Source organism: Kogia breviceps, chromosome 12, assembly GCF_026419965.1.
Source record: "Kogia breviceps isolate mKogBre1 chromosome 12, mKogBre1 haplotype 1, whole genome shotgun sequence".
Lineage (NCBI taxonomy): Eukaryota > Metazoa > Chordata > Mammalia > Artiodactyla > Physeteridae > Kogia > Kogia breviceps.
This window is the reverse complement of record NC_081321.1, coordinates 31,395,261-31,418,000: the sequence shown is the minus strand read 5'-3', so window position 1 is coordinate 31,418,000 and position 22,740 is coordinate 31,395,261. Positions and strand designations below refer to the sequence as shown.

Here is a 22,740-nt window from a genome sequence, read left to right as displayed (position 1 = left end):
CTAGAAATCATTTTGGTAGTTTCTTGAAAAACTAAACATGCAACTACCATATAACCCAGTGATTATACTCTTGATCAATTATCTTAGAGAGATGAAAATTTCTGTTCACACAACAACTTGTACACAAATGTTTATAATAGCTTTATTTATAATAGGACAAAACTGGAAACAACCCAGATGTTCTTCAGTGAGTGAATGATTAAATATACCATGGTATACCATACCATGGAATATAACACAGTAAGAAAAAGGGAGGAAAAATTGATACATGCAACAACTTGGATGAATATCCAGAGAATTATGCTGAGTGAAAAAAGCCAATATCAAGAGTTTACATACTGTGTGATTTCATTTAAATAACATGACAGGATTACAGAAATGGAGAACAGATTAGCAGTCTTCAAGGTTAAGGAGGAGGTGAGGACTGGAGGGAAGTCAGTATGGCTCTAAAAGGACAACATAAGAGATCCTTGTGTGGGAAACGTTCTGTATCTTGACTATTATCAGCAGCAGTATCCTGGTTGTGATATTGTACCGAAGTTTTGCAAAATGTTACCGTTGGGGGAAACTGGGTGGAGGATACCTAGGATCTCTTTGTGTTATTTCTTACAATGCATATGAATCTCCTATTATCTCAAAATAACAAGTTTACTTTTAAAAAAAGTAACTTTTGACATGAGAAATTTCCAACTTTGATGAAAACTGATTTATCAATTTGTTCTTCTACACATTGTGCTTTTGATAGCATATTTAAGAACTCTTTGCCTAACTTAAGGCAACAAAAAGTTTCTCCTCAGTTTTCTTCTAGAAGATTTTTAGTTTTAGGTTTTCACATTTAGGTAAACATTTTGAATTAATTTTTGTGTCTGCTGAAAGGTATGAATTCAAGTTCACTGTTTTTTGCATATGGGTAACCAAATGTTCCAGCTGTCCTTTCTCCACTCAATTGCCTTTCACTGTGTTGAAAACCAGTTGTGCAAACATATGTGGATCTATTTCTGGACTCTATGCTATTACACTGTTATATTTGTCTGTCTTTACATCAATGCCACACTACCTTGATTACTATAGCTTTATAATGCAGCTTGAAATCAAGTAGTCCTAGATTTTAACTGACCAACTAAAGCATGTTTGTTAGTCTTCCAACTTTCCTTTTCATTTTAAATTTGTTTTGGATATTTCATCTCCTTGCATTTCCATATAAAATTTTAAATGATTTTGTCAATTTCTTCAAGAAAAGCCTGTTGGAATTTTGAATGGTATTGTGTTTAATCTATAGATCAATTTGGGAAGAATTAACCCCTTAGTAATACTGAATTTTTCAGTCCATGAAGGTAGCATATATCTCCATTTGTTTAGGTCTTTAATTTTCCCTAGCAATGTTTTATAGTTTTTTTCAGTGTATAGGTTTTTCACATCTTTTGTAAGATTCATCCTGAAGTATTAATATTTTTTGATGCAATTATAAATAGTATTTTTATTTCAATTTTTGATTGCTGTTCATATTTATAAATACAGCTGATTTTTATTTATGACAGTATACCTTATAACCTTGCTAAACCCACTTATTGGTTCTAGTAGACCTTTTATAGAGTCCTTGGATTTTCTAGAGACCAATATGTCATCTGTGAATAAAGACAGTTTGATTACTTTTTTTTTTCACTCTGGGTGAACTTTCTTTTACTATTATTATTTTAATTCTTTGTCTTGCTTTGTTTGGCTAGAACCTCCAATACAGTGTTGAATAGAATTGCTGAGAGTGAAAATCCTTACTTTACCCCTGACAACAATAATAAAGTGTTTCAGCCTTTCATCAGTAAATATGATGTTAATTGTAGATGCCTTTTATCAAGTTGAGAAACTCTTCTATTCTTAGCTTGTTGAGAGTTTTTATTTAAATCACAAATGAATGTTGTACGTTTCAAAATTTTTTTCTGCATCTCTTGAGATGATCATACGAATTTCTTAAAATAAGTTTTTTAAATTAATTAATTAATTTAACATCTTTATGGAGTATAATTGCTTTACAATGGTGTGTTAGATTCTGCTTTACAACAAAGTGAATCAGTTATACATATACATATGTTCCCATATCTCTTCCCTCTTGCGTCTCCCTCCTTTCCACCCTCCCTATCCCACCCCTCTATGTGGTCACAAACCACCCAGCTGATCTCCCTGTGCCATGTGGCTGCTTCCCACCAGCTATCCACCCTATGTTTGGTAGTGTGTTTATGTCCATGCCACTCTTTCACTTCGTCACAGCTTACCCTTCCCCCTCCACATATCCTCAAGTCCATGCTCTAGTAGGTCTGTGTTTTATTCCCGTACTACCCCTAGTCTCTTCATGACATTTTTTTTCTTAATTCCATATATATATGTTAGCATACGGTATTTGTTTTTCTCCTTCTGACTTACTTCATTCTGTATAACAAACTCCAGGTCCATCCACCTCACTACAAATAACTCAGTTTCGTTTCTTTTTATGGTGAGTAATATTCCATTGTATATATGTGCCACATCTTCTTTATCCATTTATCTGTTGATGGACACTTAGGTTGCTCCATGTCCTGGCTATTGTAAATAGAGCTACAATGAACATTTTGGTACATGACTCTTTTTGAATTCTGGTTTTCTCAGGGTATATGCCCAGTAGTGGGATTATGGGGTCGTATGGTAGTTCTATTTGTCGTTTTTTAAGGAACCTCCATACTGTTCTCCATAGTGGCTGTATCAGTTTACATTCCCACCAGCAGTGCAAGAGGGTTCCCTTTTCTCCATACCCTCTCCAGCATTTATTGTTTCTAGAATTTTTGATGATGGCCATTCTGACCGGTGTGAGATAATATCTCATTGTAGTTTTGATTTGCATTTCTCTAATGATTAATGATGTTGACCATTCTTTCATGTGTTTGTTGGCAATCTGTATATCTTCTTTGGAGAAATGTCTGTTTAGGTCTTCTTCCCATTTTTGGATTGGGTTGTTTGTTTTTTTGTTATTGAGCTGCATGAGTTGCTTATAAACTTTGGAGATTAATCCTCTGTCAGGTGCTTCATTTGCAACTAATTTCTCCCATTGTGAGGGTTGTCTTTTGGTCTTGTTTATGGTATTCTTTGCTGTGCAAAAGCTTTTAAGTCTCATTAGATCCCATTTGTTTATTTTTGTTTTTATTTCCATTTCTCTAGGAGGTGGGTCAAAAAGGACCTTGCTGTGATTAATGTCATAGAGTGTTCTGCCTATGTTTTCCTCTAAGAGTTTGATAGTGTCTGGCCTTACATTTAGGCCTTTAACCCATTTTGAGTTTATTTTTATGTATGGTGTTAGGGAGTGTTCTAATTTCATACTTTTACATGTACCTGTCCAGTTTGCCCAGCACCACTTATTGAAGAGGCTGTCTTTTCTCCACTGTATATTCTTGCCTCCTTTATCAAAGATAAGGTGACCATATGTGTGTGGGTTTATCTCTGGGCTTTCTATCCTGTTCCATTGATCTATATTTCTGTTTTTGTGCCAATACCATACTCTCTTGATTACTGTAGCTTTGTAGTATAGTCTGAAGTCAGGGAGCCTGATTCCTCCAGCTCTGTTTTTCGTTCTCAAGATTGCTTTGGCTATTTGGGGTCTTTTGTGTTTCCATACAAATTGCGAATTTTTTTTTGTTCTGGTTCTGTGAAAAATGCCAGTGGTAGTTTGATAGGGATTGCATTGAATCTGTAGATTGCTTTGGGTAGTAGAGTCATTTTCACAATGTTGATTCTTCCAATCCAAGAACATGGTATATCTCTCCATCTATTTGTATCATCTTTAATTGCTTTCATCAGTGTCTTATAGTTTTCTGCATACAGGTTTTTGCCTCTTTAGATAGGTTTATTCCTAGATATTTTATCCTTTTTGTCGAAATAGTAAAGGGGAGTGTTTCCTTAATTTCTCTTTCAGATTTTTCTTCCTTAGTGTATAGGAATGCAAGAGATTTCAGTGCATTAATTTTACATCCTGCTACTTTATCAAATTCATTGATTAGATCTAGTAGCTTTCTGGTAGCATCTTTAGGATTCTCTATGCATAGTATCATGTCATCTGAAAAAAGTGACAGCTTTACTTCTTCTTTTCCAATTTGGATTCCTTTTACTTCTTTTTCTTCTCTGATTGCTGTGGCTAGAACTTGCAAAACTATGTTGAATAAGAGTGGTGAGAGTGGGCAACCTTATCTTGCTCCTGATCTTAGTGGAAATGGTTTCAGTTTTTCACCATTGAGGATGATGCTGGCTGTAGGTTTGTCATATATGGCCTTTATTAAGTTGAGGAAAGTTCTCTCTATGCCTACTTTCTTCAGGGTTTTTATCATAAATGGGTGTTGAATTTTGTCAAAAGCTTTCTCTGCATCTATTGAGATGATCATATGGTTTTTCTCCTTCAGTTTGTTGATATGGTGTATCACGTTGATTGATTTGCATATATTAAAGAATCCTTGCATTCCTGGAATAAACCTCACTTGATCATGGTGTATGATCCTTTTTTTTTTTTTTTTTCCTGTACGCGGGCCTCTCACTGTTGTGGCCTCTCCCGCTGCAGAGCACAGGCTCTGGACGCGCAGGCTCAGTGGCCATGGCTCACGGGCCCAGCCGCTCCGTGGCATGTGGGATCCTCCCGGACCGGGGCATGAACCCGTGTCTCCTGCATCGGCAGGCAGACTCTCAACCACTGCACCACCAAGGAAGCCCTGATCCTTTTAATGTGCTGTTGGATTCCGTTTGCTAGTGTTTTGTTGAGGATTTTTGCATCTATGTTCATCAGTGATATTGGCCTGTAGTTTTCTTTCTTTTTGACGTCTTTGTCTGGTTTTGGTATCAGGGTGATGGTGGACTCATAGAATGAGTTTGGGAGTGTTCCTCCCTCTCCTATGTTTTGGAAGAGTTGGAGAAGGATAGGTGTTAGCTCTTCTCTAAATGTTTGATAGATTTGCCTGTGAAGCCATCTGGTCCTGGGCTTTTGTTTGTTGGAAGATTTTAAATCACAGTTTCAATTTCAGTGCTTGTGATTGGTCTGTTCATATTTTCTATTTATTCCTGGTTCAGTCTCGGCAGGTTGTGCATCTCTAAGAATTTGTCCATTTCTTCCAGGTTGTCCATTTTATTGGCATACAGTTGCTTGTAGTAATCTCTAATAATCTTTTGTATTTCTGCAGTGTCAGTTGTTATGTTTCCTTTTTCATTTCTAATTCTATTGATTTGAGTCTTCTCCCTTTTATTCTTGATGAGTCTGCCTAATGGTTTATCAATTTTATCTTCTCAAAGAACCAGGTTTAGTTTTATTGATCTTTGCTATCGTTTCCTTCATTTCTTTTTCATTTCTTTCTGATCTGATCTTTATGATTTCTTTCCTTCTGCTAACTTTGGAGTTTTTTTGTTCTTCTTTCTCTAATTGCTTTACGTGAAAGGTTATGTTGTTTAATCGAGATGTTTCCTATTTCTTAAGGTAGGATTGTATTGCTATAAACTTCCCTCTTTGAACTGCTTTTGCTGCATCCCATAGGTTTTGAGTCGTCGTGTCTCCATTGTCATTTGTTTCTAAGTATTTTTTGATTTCCTCTTTGATTTCTTCAGTGATCACTTCGTTATTAAGTAGTGTATTGTTTAGCCTCCACATGTTTGTATTCTTTTCCTGTAATTGATATCTAGTCTCATAGTGTTGTGGTCGGAAAAGATACTTGATAAGATTTCAGTTCTTAAATTTACCAAGGCTAGATTTGTGACACAAGATATGATCTATCCTGGAGAATGTTCCATGAGCAGTTGAGAAAAATGTGTATTCTGTTGTTTTTGGATGGAGTGTCGTATAAATATCAATTAAGTCAATCTTGTTTAATGTATCATTTAAAACTTGTTTCCTTATTTATTTTCATTTTGAATGATCTGTCCATTGGTGAAAGTGGGGTGTTAAATTCCCCTACTGTGATTGAGTTACTGTTGATTTCCCCTTTTATGGCTGTTAGTATTTGTCTTATGTATTGAGGTGCTCCTATGTTGGGTGCATAAACATTTACAATTGTTATATCTTCTTCATGTATTGATCCCTTGATCATTATGTAGTGTCCTTCTTTGTCTCTTGTAATAGTCTTTGTTTTAAAGTCTGTTTTTTCTGATATGAGAATTGCTACTCCAGCTTTCTGCTGATTTTCATTTGCATGGAGTATGTTTTTCCATCCCCTCACTTTCAGTCTGTATGTGTCCCTAGGTCTGAAGTGCGTCTCTTGTAGACAGCATATATATGGGTCTTGTTTTTGTATCCATTCAGCCAGTCTGTATCTTTTGGTGGGAGCATTTAATCCATTTATATTTAAGGTAATTATCGATATGTATGTTCCTATTACCATTTACTTAATTGTTTCGAGTTTGTTCTTGTAGGTCTTTTCCTCTCTTGTGTTTCCTGCCTAGAGAAGTTCCTTTAGCATTTGTTGTAAAGCTGGTTTGGTGGTGCTGAACTCTCTCAGCTTTTGCTTGTCTGTAAAGGTTTGAATTTCTCCATCAAATCTGATTGAGATCCTTGCTGGGTAGAGTAATCTTGGTTGTAGGTTTTTTTCCTTCATCACTTTAAATATGTCCTGCTACTCCCTTCTGGCTTGCAAAGTTTCTGCTGAAAGATCAGATATTAACCTTATGGGGATTCCCTTGTGTGTTATTTGTTGTTTTTCCCTTGCTGCTTTTAGTATGTTTTCTTTGTATTTAATTTTTGATAGTTTGATTAATATGTGTCTTGGCATGTTTTTCCTTGAATTTATGCTGTATGGGACTCTCTGTGCTTCCTGGACTTGATTAACTGTTTCCTTTCCCATATTAGGGAAGTTTTCAACTATAATCTCTTCAAATATTTTCTTAGTCCCTTTCTTTTTCTCTTCTTCTTTTGGGACCCCTATAATTTGAATGTTGGTGTGTTTAATGTTGTCCCAGAGGTCTCTGAGACTGTCCTCAGTTCTTTTCATTCTTTTTTCTTTATTCTGATGTGCAGTAGTTATTTCCACTATTTTATCTTCCAGGTCACTTATCCGTTCTTCTGCCTCTGTTATTCTGCTATTGATCCCATCTAGAGTATTTTTAATTTCATTTATTTTGTTGTTCATCGTTGCTTGCTTCCTCTTTAGTTCTTCTAGGTCCTTGTTATATGTTTCTTGCATTTTCTCTATTCTATTTCCAAGATTTTGGATCATCTTTACTATCATTATTCTGAATTCTTTTTCAGGTAGACTGCCTATTTCCTCTTCATTTGTTAGGTCTGTTGGGTTTTTACCTTGCTCCTTCATCTGCTGTGTGTTTTTCTGTCTTTTCATTTTGCTTATCTTACTGTGTTTGGGGTCTCCTTTTTGCAGGCTGCAGGTTCATAGTTTCCGTTGTTTTTGGTGTCTGTCCCCAGTGGCTAAGGTTGTTTCAGTGGGTTGTGTAGGTTTCCTGGTTGAGGGGACTAGTGCCTGTGTTCTGGTGGATGAGGCTGGATCTTGTCTTTCTGGTGGGCAGATCCACGTCTGGTGGTGTGCTTTGGGTGTCTGTAGCCTTATTATGATTTTAGGCAGCCTCTCTGTTAATGGATGGGACTGTAGTCCTGTCTTGCTATTTGTTGGGCATAGGGTGTCCAGCACTGTAGCTTGCTGGTCATTGAGTGAAGCTGGGTCTTGGTGTTGAGATGGAGATCTCTGGGAGATTTTCGCAGTTTGATATTACATGGAGCTGGGAGTTCTCTTGTGGACCAGTGTCCTAAAGTTGGTTCTCTCACCTCAGAGACAGCCCTGACGCCTGGATGGGGCACCAAGAGCCTTTCATCCACACGGCTCAGAATAAAGGGGAGAAAAAGTAGAAAGAAAGGAACAAAGAAAGAGAGAAAGAAAGAAAGAAAGAGTTATTAAAATAAAAAGTAATTATTAAGAAGAAAAATTTTTTAAAGGAAAAAAAGAAAAGGACAGTCAGAACCCTAGGACAAATGGTAAAAGCAAAGCTATACAGACAAAATCTCACACGGAAGCACACACATACACACTCACAAAAAGAGAAAAAGGGGGAAAAAAAGAATACATCTTGCTCCCAAAGTCCACCTCTTCAATTTGGGATGATTCGTTTTCTATTCAGGTTTTCCACAGATGCAGGGTACATCAAGTTGATTGTGGAGCTTTAATCCGCTGCTTCTGAGGCTGCTGGGAGAGATTTCCCTTTCTCTTCTTTGCTCGCACAGCTCCAGGGTTTCAGCTTTGGATTTGGTCCCACCTCTGCGTATAGGTTGCCGGAGGGCATCTTCTCTTCACTCAGATAGGACGGGGTTAAAGGAGCAGCTGATTCAGGGGCTCTGGCTCACTCAGGCCAGGGGAGGGAGGGGCACGGATGCAGGGCGAGCCTGCGACGTCAGAGGCCAGCGTGACGTTGCACCAGCCTGAGGCGCACCATGCGTTCTCCCGGGGAAGTTGTCCCTGAATCCCGGGACCCTGGCAGTGGCGGGCTGCACAGGCTCCCGGGAGGGGCGGTGTGGAGAGTGACCTGTGCTCGCACACAGGCTTCTTGGTGGCGGCAGCAGCAGCCTTAGCGTCTCATGCCCGTCTCTGGGGTCCGCGCTGATAGCCGCGGCTCGCGCCCGTCTCTGGAGCTCCTTTAAGCGGCGCGCTTAAACCCCTCTCCTTGCGCCCCAGGAAGCAAAGAGGGAAGAAAAGGTCTCTTGCCTCTTCGGCAGCTCCAGACCTTTTCCCGGACTCCCTCCCGGCCAGCCGTGGTGCACTAACCCCTTCAGGCTGTTTTCACTCTGCCAACTCCAGACCTTTCCCTGGGATCCGACCGAAGCCCGAGTCTCAGCTCCCAGCCCCGCCCGCCCCGGCGGCTGAGCAGACAAGCCTCTCGGGCTGGAGAGTGCCGGTCGGCACCGATCCTCTGTGCGGGAATCTCTGCGCTTTGCTCTCCGCACCCTGTTGCTGCGCTCTCCTCCGCGGCTCCGAAGCTTCCCCCTCCACCACCCGCAGTCTCCGCCCGCGAAGGGGCTTCTAGTGTGTGGTAACCTTTCCTTCTTCACGGCTCCCTCCCACTGGTGCAGGTCCCGTCCCTATTCTTTTGTCTCTGTTTATTCTTTTTTCTTTTGCCCCACCCAAGTACGTGGGGAGTTTCTTGCCTTTTGGGAGGTCTGAGGTCTTCTGCCAGCGTTCAGTGGGTGTTCTATAGGAGCAGTTCCACGTGTAGATGTATTTCTCATGTATCTGTGAGGAGGAAGGTGATCTCCGCGTCTTACTCTTCTGCCATCTTCTCTGTCTCTTTTTACTTAGTATTAACATGGTAAGTTCACTCAGTTTGGCAAAGCAGAGTCACCGTATTACCATGCTTACAACATAGTGACTCTGCTTCAGACAGAGTAACTACTACAAGGAGTTTACAATTTGGATTCAAGATGCAAAAGAAAACCTACTTTTTAAAGTAGAATTTTTTTTTTTTTTTTTTTTTTTTTTTGTGGGCCTCTCACTGTTGTGGCCTCTCCCATTGCGGAGCACAGGCTCCGGACGCGCAGGCTCAGCGGCCACGGCTCACGGGCCCAGCCGCTCCGCGGCACGTGGGATCCTCCCGGACCGGGGCACGAACCCGCGTCCCCTGCATCGGCAGGCGGATTCTCAACCACCGCGCCACCAGGGAAGCCCTAAAGTAGAATTTTTTAAAACAAGATGATCAGTGAGGAGCTCTTCATGTTACAAGATACATTTGAAAGTATTTTCCATTACTAATCAAACAACTGAAACTGGCTGAAGAACCAGTGTCAGGCCAAGTTTATAATTTCTCAGTTAAAGAGGGTGAGTTGTTACTAATTTTATTAGTGATTCTACTTTGAAACAAATAGTTCCCACTACCCTGATTTCAGATTTTTGCATCCTGTTTAATTAAGAGATTTCTTGAATTTGCAAGTCAAGGGTTTTTTGTTGTTATTGTTTTTCCTTTCTGTTATTTTTTTAACTGTTATCATTTGCAGCTACTCATTTGGGTCAATAAAGAATATTTTGACACTCTGCAATCAAAGTTGAGTTCCACTGGAATTTTTGTTTCTAACTCCAATTTAGTACACTATGCTTTGTATTATTAAGTATATCTAAACACAGTCATGTTGGTCTTTTACTACTTGGAATATATTGCGTTTGAGAATAGGGACTAAGTACTGTACTTTTCTGTATACATTAGAAAAATGGTACCTGGAAATGTTAGAGCCCTGTTATAGAAGCCAGCAGAGGGCAAAACTAATACACTAAGAACAGCAGAGTGGAGAAAAGGACAGAATCTGGATCTTTGACACCATTTTTCAAAGACTGATCATACCATTCCTGATGCTGCCACCTCTGGACATTCATATTTATGTAATAATACACTTCTGTAGTGTATAAGGCAGTTTCAGTATGGATTTCCTGTTACTCTGATTGAAACCATCTAACTACTGATACAGTATTATTATCCTCCTTTTACAGAAGAGAAACCTGAAATTTAGAGAAAATAAGTAAGTGGTCATACAGTCAAGGAAGTAGCAGATTGAAGACATGAACTTACAACATCTAGGTTACAACATCTAGGTTCACTCCATCCCCCATCCCCCTATTATCCATTTCATGAAAGCTTTCTCTTTTTATTTTTATAATTTTTGTTAGTGATTATACTATTACTTATGCTATTAATTAACTATAAGAGCTAGCCTAGTAAAAGTCCTTGGGCCAGCCACAGCACCCAGAATTGAGTGCTAATAGTGTAGATAATTGTCAGTCCCTTGGTTAAAAGCTACCAAGGTCAACACTGTATTTTTGTTATTAATTCCATGTTCTTCTTTCCTTTTTTTTTTTTTTTTTTTTGCTCGCCTTCTCTTTTTAGAGGAAGAAGTGTTCCTCTTCTTCCCTATGGCTAGGTTAGCCTCTCTCTTAATGATCTTGCTCTTTTCCTCCCTGCCTTCTTTGAGACTTTGCTGTATCAATCATGCAGGATCCTGACTTGTCAATATATTCTTTTCACTTCACTATATGAATAAATTTGTCATGCCTAACCCCTCTACCCCTTCTCTTGATCCTGATATCTCTTTAAACTATTCTCTCCTTCATTGCATTTACCAAGAGACTTCTAGAAAATGCAACCTGCAGTTGCTATGTCCACTATTTTCTGTTAATTGACATTGCTCTCATAAAAGTCTCTGAGGAGGAAGAAGCTGCAACCCTCCCCACCCCAAAGAGGAGGAGGTGATATTATGTTGTGTCACAAGTTCTCTTCCCAGTTGGGCATGGTTATTAGTGGGCAGGGTCAATGTGCGTTAAAATATCATCCATGCCTCATGCTTCCTTGTATTTCCTGTTCCATGTCTCCATGTAGTAAGCAGATCCAGATCGGGCATTGTCCATTGGGCATGCTGACCATCCTGTTTTCTTACCTTCCATTCTTGCCTCCCTCATTCCATCTCTTCTTCCTTAGAACAAGTCAAAGGCAAGATTTTGGGGGAAGTACTAAGCACATATTAAACCTCGTAACTAAGCCATGGGACCCGCTATCTTTGTACCTATTAATAATATATTTAGATGCTGCTATTGTCTATTATAATATGTACAGAAAGGAAGAACGATCATTAGGGCAGGATTCTGGCATTACTACTTGGTTTTTGAATGTAATACCAGCAAAATACCATCAAAACAATATTCTGATTCTCAGCAGTCACCATTGACTTTTTTTCCTCTCTTCCCCCCCCCAGCTTTATTGTTGTATGATTGACAAATTAAAAATGTATATTGTTAAGGTATACAATGTGACGTTTTGATATATGCATACACTGTGAAATGATTACCACAATCAAGCTAATTAGCATATTAATCACCTCAAAGATTACCTTTTTTGTGGTGAGAACATTTAAGATATATTGTATTAGCAAATTTCAAGTATACAATATATTAACTATTAACTACAGTCACCATGGTGTACATTAGGTCTTCACATTGACTTTCTAATAGTCAAGTTCAATGATTTCATATGAGTTTTTATTCTCTTTGATCTCTATGCAATATATTTGGTTCTCTTAGCCAGCCCCTCCTCCCTGAAACGCTTTACTTGCCTTTTATGCCATGTTACTTTACTAGTTACTTTGGTAACTCATATCTGTTGGTTTTATTGCCCAGGATTTATTTGCCTGTCTTCCGGCAAAAAGTACCCCAGATTTCTTATGGGAATGCCCCCCCAAACACACTCGAAGCCCACCTGATTTACTTCTATTAATAGTTCAAGATGTGGGCACTAATTGGCCCTCAGATATGAGTAGAATTGGAAATAGACCTTGGAACCTACTGTAGTCACTTGGCTACCACATGGAATTTGAGAGTGGAGTGCAAGTAGCAAGAAGCAGTTGGAGAGATGGAGCTCTTGGTGACATCCTGGTTTTGAGGCCCATATTCAGCTGTACTTGAAATCAGCCTGTTGAAAACTTTTCAGAGACAAAGAGTCAATAAATCCTCCCTCTCCACCATAATTGTGGCTTAAACCAGTCTGATTTGGGTTTTCTTTCTTTGTGATCTAAACAATAGTAAAACAAACTTTGTGTTTTACTGTGTACATATAAATGCATACAGAAAGTTCTGGAAAGATAAATTTCAAAGTGATAGGTGTGGTTATCTCCGGGGAAAGGGAACTGTTATGGTGGGAGAGATGAATGGAAAGGGATCTGTAGCAATACAGCTAAAACCACTCTCTCACTTCTTTCCCTCTTCCTGGAGGTTGTAAAGCAAATGTACTTAAAACTTGGGTTTTCAAATTCACCTTGCAAGCCAATAATGATGCTTAGAATTATTATTTACTGTGCAATAGCAACTAGGTATATTTTAAAATTATTTTTCATTTCTAGTAAATGAGTCATTGCTGTACCAATATCTGCTCTGCAAATAAGAAAACAAGGAATAGACTAATTTAGTGGTTGTCAAAAGTTGTACAGTAAAACAGTGATACTGATAGGACTCATGTCTTTTGATCCTTAGCTTTCCATTTCATCATAATCTGCGGTTGGGGCAGGCTTCAGGGAACTACACTTTGGAATCACGCTGTAGTGTTAAAATGAACTTGGCTCCTCCAAGGGCTGGAAAGAACTCTGTTGAACTCTCTGATCCCTTTTTTTCATGTCACATTTCTTTTCAGATGTAACCTGATCATAGGTATTTAGGTGCCCTGATGATTTGGAGTGGAACCATTTTAAGTAGTTTAGCGTTCTATGACATAAAAGCTGAATTTCCAGCAAGGGATGCTCAGGAGCCAAGGTGTTCCTGCCAGGAGTAAAAGGAAGTTTGTTTCATCTCGGCAAGAGGGAACTCAACAGTACCAGCTGATTCTCATCTGGTAGAAGAGCCCTGTTCTTCAAAAGCGATGAACAGGCTCGCCACCAGGTGGTGCGGTTTTATTACAGCAGGCATGGAAAAGGGTGCTCTCTTACCTGTATCTTTTTCTGTAGCCTGAATATTAGAGTTCATTGCTCCAGAGCTAAAAGCTCTCTGTTTAATTGATCCCTGGGAATTATGAGAGAACCTTACTTTAAAGCCACACAATAAGTTTAAACAGTTTAGCCCTCTAAGCCCATTAGTTCATATTTCCTCGTTGCTGTTAAGGAAAGTGTTACATTATGGAGATAATCATGACTGATAATCAAAAGGAAAGCAATTCTGACAAATTATAACAAATTTTTATTGAAAACGAAACGACAAAATTCTTTTCTTTAATAAGAACAAGTTTTAGGCTGCATGAAAAAACAGGCCTCAGACTAAGACTTTTGCTCAAATAAGGAAAATAAAAGAGCACTGAAATGATAAGGAACAAAATTATATGATGCTTTACCTCCTGCCCTGAGCCTGAAGAATGAACGCAAATCAGAGGGACAAAGTTTCTCTTCTGAAGTGGAGCTGTATAAAATGATTTACTACTGACTTCAAAGTGAGGGAAAAAACTAACAACCGGCAATTAACTCAACAGTTTAAAAAACTGGTGGCAAGTAATGTCATCTTTGCTTTGTTTCAAGCAAATGAAGCAGTTAAAATTGCCCCTGTAAATGGAAGGCAACAGTGCAGACTTCTCAGGGGAGAAGACATCCTTCCTTTTAGTGAGTATGTTGGGGGAGTTAGGGGGAGATTTCCTCTTAAACCTTAAATCACATCAAATATTGGGTTTACTTTGTACCAGTGTGAGCTCCTTGGTGATACAGCAGTGTAATGTATAAATGTGAATTTTCTTTTACACATCAGGGATCCATGGAAGGAAGTTTGGGATTCACCTGGGGAGACTCATTACCTCTGTCCTCAAAGAAATAAGACGTACTGTGCCTTTAAAATAAGCATAAGTTGAGGAGGGACCGGCGATAAGAAACTTAATTGCTCCAGAACAGACCCATTTTTGTCACAATATTATAAAAGTAAGGAAGGGTACTTGCTATATGCCATAACAGGATATTTTTTCCTAGGCCCTTTCCAGCCTTGGCCATGCTCAGGCTTTTATAAGGTGTTCTCTCCTTGCCTTTCCAAACCGTGCAGTCATCGTAGGCGGTTTCTCCGGGTCTGAAAGCGTAGTACCCGGCATTCAAACATTGGCTTGCTACCCAGCTGCGGTCCCCAAACTAGGGGGCTTAAAGCTGTAAGGATGCCAGAGCCACGTAAGAAGGAGCCTAGGTCAGAGGTCGCGATCGACCTGGGGGTGGGTTTTAGGGATCGGGGCGGGCTCAGGTTGGCCCCGCCCGGGGAGGGGGCGGAGCGTCTCCGGCCCAGCCCTGCCGGCTGGGGCTGCACGTGACCCGCGGCCCCACCTCCCGCTCGCTCCGCAGCGCCAGCTCGGCAGGCGCGGGGCGTGAGTCTCGAGTGAGACCCGCCAGGCTCCAACTCTGCAGCGCCGCGGTCTCGGCGGGCAGCAACTTTCTCCCCGGAGCGGCCGCGGCGGCGGCGGCTGCTGCCGTGGCAGTCGGAGCAGGAGCGGGAGCCAGAGCCGGGAGGAGGAAGGCGGCGGCAGCGGTTCCTTGTGCCCGCTCGGGCTGTCTAGCCCTCCGAGACCTCCGGCCCGCGGAGCCTCTTCCACCCGGGCAGCCCCGGGCCCCTGCCCTATGTCCCGCAAGGCAAGCGAGAATGTGGAGTACACGCTGCGGAGCCTGAGCAGCCTCATGGGTGAGCGGCGCAGGAAGCAGCAGGAGCCGGACGCGGCGAGCACGGCTGGGGAGCGCAGCCTCCTGGCGGCCGCCGAGTCCAGCGCCAGCCTGCAGGGCTCGGGCGGCGGCGGCGTCGGGGACCTGGAGCGTGCGGCGCGGAGGCAGTTCCAGCAGGACGAGACCCCCGCCTTCGTGTACGTGGTGGCGGTCTTCTCCGCGCTGGGCGGCTTCCTGTTCGGCTATGACACCGGGGTGGTGTCGGGGGCCATGCTGCTGCTCAAGCGGCAGCTCAGCCTGGACGCGCTGTGGCAGGAGCTGCTCGTGTCCAGCACGGTGGGGGCGGCCGCAGTCTCGGCGCTGGCTGGCGGGGCCCTCAACGGCGTCTTCGGCCGCCGCGCCGCCATCCTGCTGGCCAGTGCCCTCTTCACCGCCGGCTCCACGGTGCTGGCTGCGGCGAACAACAAGGAGACGCTGCTCGCCGGCCGCCTGGTTGTAGGGCTCGGCATCGGTGAGTTCCGGCTTGGCAAAGGGTGTCCGGGGGGGCCCCTGGCGACACCGCCCTTGAGCCTGGTCGCTGCGTTCCTTTTGCCCCTTCGGGGTCCCCGTCGGGTCTGGCCGGCTCCCGAGAATACTTCGCGTCTCTTGCGCCTGCTCCGAGAGCCCATCTGTTTGTTAGTCCGGCCTCGCAGGCTTCCCCTAGGGTGGGGGTGGGGGTTCGCTGTAGTCTCTCCCGAGCCCACGAGGACTCTTCGATTTCCCACAGACAAGTGAATCCGCGTGATTGTTACCTCTCTCAGCCCTTCCGGGAGCCCCGCGTATCACCAGTGTTTTCCTTGATCCAGCTCTACCTGATGCCTATCTAGAGCTTATGAAGGAGGGTCTCTTTACTTTTCAGCATTGTATCACTTTGTTTTTCCATTGCTAGGCCGTTTCCTTTCCTAGGATTACAAACTCCGAACCCAATCAGTCTTAAAAGTCCCAGTAAGAGAATTTTCAAAGTTAATCAAGTCATCTGGACTGTATTTTTTGCTACTCCTCACTTTCCTTCTCTAGTCATTTACCTTTAGGGTGGAGTATTATTTTTTCTCCTCATTTGCTGTTACTTTTTGTATTGCCCTTTGCTTTTCATTTTCTTGCCAAATGAATTCTTGCCTTTTCTGTTTCTCTGACTTTTTCCTTTAAATCTATATTCACCCATTCTCGTATTTGTTTTGCCTCTCCTGCTTTCCCTTGGGTCATGTTCATTTCCTAAATTCATTTAGGAACTACTCGCCCTGTGGATAAATGCCTAGCAAGGTAGATGTTCGCAATTTACTTCCAAAATGAAGGGATTTAGGTTCCCTTGGCATTGATTTTTCACCCTGGTTGCTGAGCAGGGGAGGTGCAGTTGGTAAGTTCTTGGCAGATGGAAGCTATTTGGAATGTGCTTAGTATTATTAGAAAACACTTTTGAGACAAAGTAGGGGGTTGAGACTTAAACCTCGCTAGTAATTTTTCTAAGACGTGCCACTGATGCTTTTTTAATGTTGCCTTTATAATTCAGTTTTTTTGTTTCCTTTAGGGTGCTGTTGAAGTATTTCTTCCCTATGGCTAGGGATTGATGAAAGAGCCCTTTAAATCTTGGGCTCCTGATGATCTGTCCATTCACCACTTGTTTGACCTTTATGCTTTTTGCCTCTTCTCCGTAGGCTCTATGGGGGAGAGAGCCGCATTTATACAACTCCACATGCAGGAATCATGGGCGTAAAACCAAACTCACTGCACTTTTATATCCCAAATCGGTTATTACTGACTTCCTTTTTGTTTGTGTATAGCACTGTTAATTGGGAAGCAGTAAAATATTGAGTTGGTGCATTAAAGTCCAAAATGACCAAAAAGTACAGCTGAAATGAAACCTCTCTGTACAGGAGCTACCTGTGCCTTCAGGATTATTTTCTCAGAATTCTCTGCCTGGGATATCAGACTACCTTTTATTGTTTCTTCGGACATTGAAATAATGTAATTTTAGGTAGCAAGATTTGTTCAGTAAGACTGAATCTTATTTGTGATTTTGGAATTCAATACTGTTTTGCAGAGATCTCTAAATGAAGTTTTCTAGTGTTTAGCTATGGCAAGTATTGGATATTTGGGTATTATGTTTACTCTTTTATCTGATAGGAAAATCAACTCGCTGTTGTGTGTAAGGGCCCTTTGCAGAGGTTGTCAGCAGAACAGTGAAGAGCATTTATATTTCAGTAAGAGTGGCAGGGCGGGACTAAAGCAAGGTAGAACTTGCTCATCTCCATAAGAAAGGATCACAGTGAGGGCTGATGAATTAAAAGAGGGTACCATTACCCCCAACAGAGGAAAACCTAAGCTCTTCCAGTTGGAAATGGTATGTTAATGAGTAGTATTTTGACAGTAGAAGTAAGGAAAGGACCTTCTAAGCCAGGGAATGAGTAAAGAAAGGAAACCATAGGCCATACGTGGGGAGTCAGGTGGATGCAGCAAAGAGGATGAAGCCAGAGGTTAGATTGGAAAGGTTGGTGTGCAAGAACTGCACCTGTGTCTGTGGCACCTGGGCTGCTTGCCTGATAGTGCAGCCAGTTGAGACATGGTCCTAATAAAAAATTAGTTAAATTTTTTTAAACTAACGGCCTGTCTCACTCCAGGGGGAGCACCCCTTAGACTGGAAGCCCTGATACAAAGTTTCGTAAAAAGCCCTCCTCACTTATAAAGTGAGGAATGTTTTAAGGTCATAAACAGGTTTGTAAATAAGCCACATTAAACATCACCACCTTTCAAATTAGGATCTATGTGATGCATGTAATTGTACACATAAAACCCTTAAAACTCACAAAGATTACTAACCATTCAAAAAATAAGTCACAAATATTTTTAGCTACAAGGAAATGGGTCCTAACATGAGCATTTTTTTAGGGATACAAAATCAGTTTTGCTTGTTTAGTACACTAAATCTGAGTTTATTTCATACTGTTTTAAGTAGTTAAATTTTATGTGTGGTCAGGAGGTTTCTTTTGTTGTTGTTCTTTTGATATTTAGTAAATGTTGAAGAATAACAAAATGTCTTCTGGTATATTTTTCAGACAAGTTTGCAATGGTAATTTCTTACTTCCACAGATTTCCCTGTGGTAAATACAAGGGCGGGGAGGACAGGGTTTTTTATTCATTTTGTTCACCAATGTACAGTACTCCCAGCCCGTAGGAGGCACTGGTTGTACTTGTTGAATAAATGAGTGAATAGTAAGCAGAAACATTAAAAAATTCCATTGCTGATAGGGTATCGCTCTAAGTTAGGATTGTTATTATTTTTTTAAGGGTATTATGAAATATTTGAAAGGCCATCTAAGGGTTTTAGTTTGTAATAGTTTAATTAAATCATTTATTTGTTTAACAAATGCAAATTAAGCTTCTATTATTGATTCTGTCAGTTTCAGAGTAGGCAGTAATTAGATAAAAATCCCACCCTGGAGGTGTTCATACTCTAATGGAACAGAAAGGCCAGCAACAAGCAATTAGGGACTTCCCTGGTGGCGCAGTGGTTAAGAATCCACCTGCCAATGCAGGGGGCACGGGTTCTAGCCCTGGTCCCGGAAAGTCCCACATGCTGCAGAGCAACTAAGCCCTTGTGCCACAACTACTGAGCCTACACTCTAGAGCCTGCGAGCCACAATTACTGAGCCCGCGTGCTGCAACTACTGAAGCCCGCGCACCTCGAGCCCGTGCTCCGCAACAAGAGAAGCCACCGCAATAAGAAGCCCGTGCACTGCAACAAAGAGTAGCCCCCGCTTGCTGCAACTAGAGAAAGCCCATGTGTAGCATGAAGACCCAACACATCCAAAATAAATAAATAAATAAATATTTTTAAAAAGCAATTAAAATACAATAGAGGTTTCTCTAAGTGCCATGGGAAACACAGGATAATAGGCAATTGCATTTTTGGGGGGGGGGAAGAAAATAGAACACATAATTAAGCAGGTTTTGTAGAAACAGATATTTAAAATGGGGTTTGAAGGATGAGTAGGAGTTCAGATTTACAGAGAGCCGTGGAAGGAAATATTATTTATTTAGTGCTTTAGTATGGACTAGGAACCCTGCTGTTACTTCATATAGGTTATCTCATTTAATCCTTTTAGCTTTGGAAACAGGTCTCCTTTTGCTGGATGCATACCTCATAGATATTGTGGGTTTGGTTCTACACCACCGAAATAAAGTGACTATTGCAATAAAGTGAGTTACACAAACTTTCAGTTCATAAAAAGTTATATTTACACTATACTGTAGTCTATTGTGTACAAATAGTATTATGTCTAAAAAATGTACGCACCTTAATTTAAAAATACTGCTAAAAATTGTTAACCATCGTGTGAGTCTTCATCTAGTAATCTTTGTGGGTGGAGGGTCTTGCCTCCATATTGATGGCTACTGACTGATCAAGGTGGTGGTTGCTGAAGCCTGGGTGACTGTGGCAATTTCTTAAAATAAGACAACACTGAAGTTTGCTCCATCAGTTGCATCAGTTGACTTTCTTTCACAAATGATTTCTCTGTAGCATGCGATGCTGTTTGGATAGCATGTTACCTATAGTTAGAACTTCTTTCAAAATTGGAATCAATCCTCTCAAACACTGCCACTGATTTATCAACTAACTTTATGTATTGATAGTATTCTAAATCCGTTGCTGCCACTTCAACAGTCTTCACAGCACCTTCACCAGGAGTAGATTTCTTTTTGAGAAACCACTTTCTTTGCTTATCTGTGAGAAGCATCTCCTTATCTGTGAAAGTTTTATCATGAGATTGCAGCAATTCAGTCACATCTGCAGGCTCCACTTTTAATTCTGATTCTCTTGCTGTTTCTACCACATCTGCAGTTACATCCTCCGCTGAAGTCTTAAACCCCTCAAAGTCATCATTAGAATCAGCTTCTTCCAAACTCCTGTTAATGTTGCAAAATAGACCTCTTACTATGAATCACTAATGTTCTTAATGGAATCCATAATGGTGAATACTTCAGAAGGTTTTCAATTGACTTTGCCCCTATCCATCAGAAAAATCACTATATATGGCAACTATAGCCTTACACAGGTATTTCTTAAATAATAAGACTTGAAAGTCGAAATTACTCCTTGATCTGTGAGCTGCAGAGTGGATATTATGTTAGCAGGCTTGAAAACAACATCAATCTCATACATCTCCATCAGGACTCTTGGGTAACCAGGTGCATTGTCAATGAGCAGTAATATTTTGAAAGGAATCTTCTGAGCAGTAGGTCTCAATAGAGGGCTTAAAATATTCAGTAAACCGTGTTGTAAACAGACTTGCTGCCATCCAGGCTTTGTTCCATGCATGGAGCACAGACAGGGTAGATTTAGCCTAATTCTTAAGGGCCCAGGGATTTTGAGAATGGTAAATGAGCATTGGCGCCAGGCATTGACCTCTCTCTATCTATGGAAGTCCTAGAAGGGATCTTCTTCCAATATAAGGCTGTTTTGTCTATATTGAAAATCTGTTGTTTAGTTGTAGCCACCTTCATTAATTATCTTTACTAGATCTTCTTGGTAACTTGCTGCAGCTTCAGCATCAGCTCTTGCTGCTTCCCCTGTACTTTTATGTATGGAGTTCTTTCCTTAAACCTCATGAACCAACCTCTTCTAGCTTTAGACTTTTCTTTTGCAGTTTCCTCACCTCTCTTAGCCTTCGTAGACTTGAAGAGAGTTAGGCCCTTGCTCTGGACTAGGCTTTGGCTTAAGGAAATGTCGTAGCTGGTTTGATCTGTCAGACCACTATAACTTTCTCTGTATTAGCAATAGGGTTATTTTGCTTTCTTATCATTTGTGTATTCGCTGGAGTAATACTTGTAATTTCCTTCAACTTTGCCATCATCACAACTTGGCTAACTGGTGCAAGACGCCTAGCTAGTGGCCTGTCTTGGCTTGAGACATGCCTTCCTCATTGAGCTTAATTATTTCTAGCTTTTCATTTAAAGTGAGAGACCTGTGACTTTTTTCACTTTAACACTTAGAGACTGTTAAAAGTAGGGATATTAATTGGCTTAATTTAAATATTGTTGCCTCTCAGGGAAATAGGGAGGCCTGAGGACAGGGGGAGAGGGGCTGGGAAGCTGTTGGTTCCTGGAGCAGTCAGAACAAACACATTTTTTGATTAAGTTTCCATCTTACATGGGTGCGGTTTGTGGTGCCCCAAAATAATTACATTAGTAACATCAAAGATCACTGATCACAGATCACCATAACAATTATAGTAATAATGAAAGAGCTTGAAATATTGTGAAAATTACTAAAATGTGACCCAGAGACATGAGCAAGTGAGCAAGTGCTGCTGGAAAAATGGTGCCAATAGACCTGCTCTCTGCGGGGTTGCCACAGACCTTCAATCTGTAAAAAATGCAGTATCTTCAAAGGTCAATGAAACAAGGTATGCAATAAAACAAGGTGCAGCAGTTAAATGACAAGGTCACTGGTGTGAAATCAGAATTAAAAAAACAAAACCTCGAAGTCTTTTGCTCTTTGAATTACTGGGCATTTAAGTTAACAGCAAGAGTAAAGGCAGCAAAAAGTAAAAGCAGTATATGAAGTAAAAAGTGACTGAAGGGTGGTGATGGGTCAGCCATGAAACTGGAATGATTTTTTGCGGGGAGAGGTGTGGATTAGGCTGAATAGGGTTTAATTGGTCTTGCCTATGCGGGGACAGTCTTTGGAGATTTCAGTTGTAAATGATATGATCAGATTAAACATCCCTTGAATTTTTTTTTTTTCCTTCTTCTTTAAACCATTCTGCTTTTAAACTCTTACTTTCTTCAACCTTTTGTCAACCCCCCCCTGCAAAAAAAAAAAAATTCAGGAGGCTGCAAATAAGAAAAGAGTTTATTTGGGGTCTTAAGAATTGTGATTTGGGAGATACAGATTCAGGTAACCCTGAAAGAGTGTTCCAAGGAAGAGAAAGAGTCAGGTAAAGACAGAAAGTCACGAGGTTGCTAACAGTTGCCTGGTAAGAATTGTGATTTTCTCTGATGGCAAGCTGGAAAATATCTAAAGGAATCAGTTGTTTTAGAGTAGGGGTCCAATAAGTATCTTGAGTTTCTGGCAGGTGTTCTGGGTGAATTCAGGTCCAAAGGTCAGATTCGATACAGGCTGAGAAATGCAACTTTCTTAATGGCCTCCCAGCTCCGTTTAAGAGAGCTCTTTTAGCAGTACTGACTCCATTTTGATTTTCCTTTCACACCTTGCCTCTTTCAATTTCGTAGTATGAGAAATCCTTTGCTGAGATGGTTACTACCAGGTGGCTAAAACATGTCATGAATTACTGGAATAGGAAGAGTCAGTGCTCCCTTCAACAGAAATCTTTGAAAAATATAAAGATATCAAGCAGTAGAGGATAATCGTTCAATGTATAATTAGAATGTATAATTATATTAAATGAGTCATGTAACAGAAGCATCAGAAATCGGGGGTGTTTGTTTTAGTTTAAGGGTTCAGTTTCCTTGACTAGTTACTACAAAATCAGCTTATTGAGTACCCATTTTGAAAATGGCATATTGCAGGTTTTGGTTTCACCAGAGGTTCCTTTGGTTCCTCCGGTCTCTTATCCTTG

General features: G+C 40.9%; 1 protein-coding gene across 1 annotated transcript in view; it reads left to right on the top strand.

The window, feature by feature from the left end:
* Positions 1 to 14,779: 14,779 nt before the first annotated feature.
* The window catches only part of SLC2A13 (solute carrier family 2 member 13), a 376,120-nt gene continuing 368,159 nt past the window's right edge, over positions 14,780 to 22,740 (top strand). Inside the window, exon 1 of the mRNA XM_059082261.2 lies at positions 14,780 to 15,635. Within this exon, the coding sequence (XP_058938244.1) occupies positions 15,086 to 15,635 (550 nt within the window). The 5' untranslated portion in view covers positions 14,780 to 15,085. The remainder of the gene's footprint in view (positions 15,636 to 22,740) is intronic.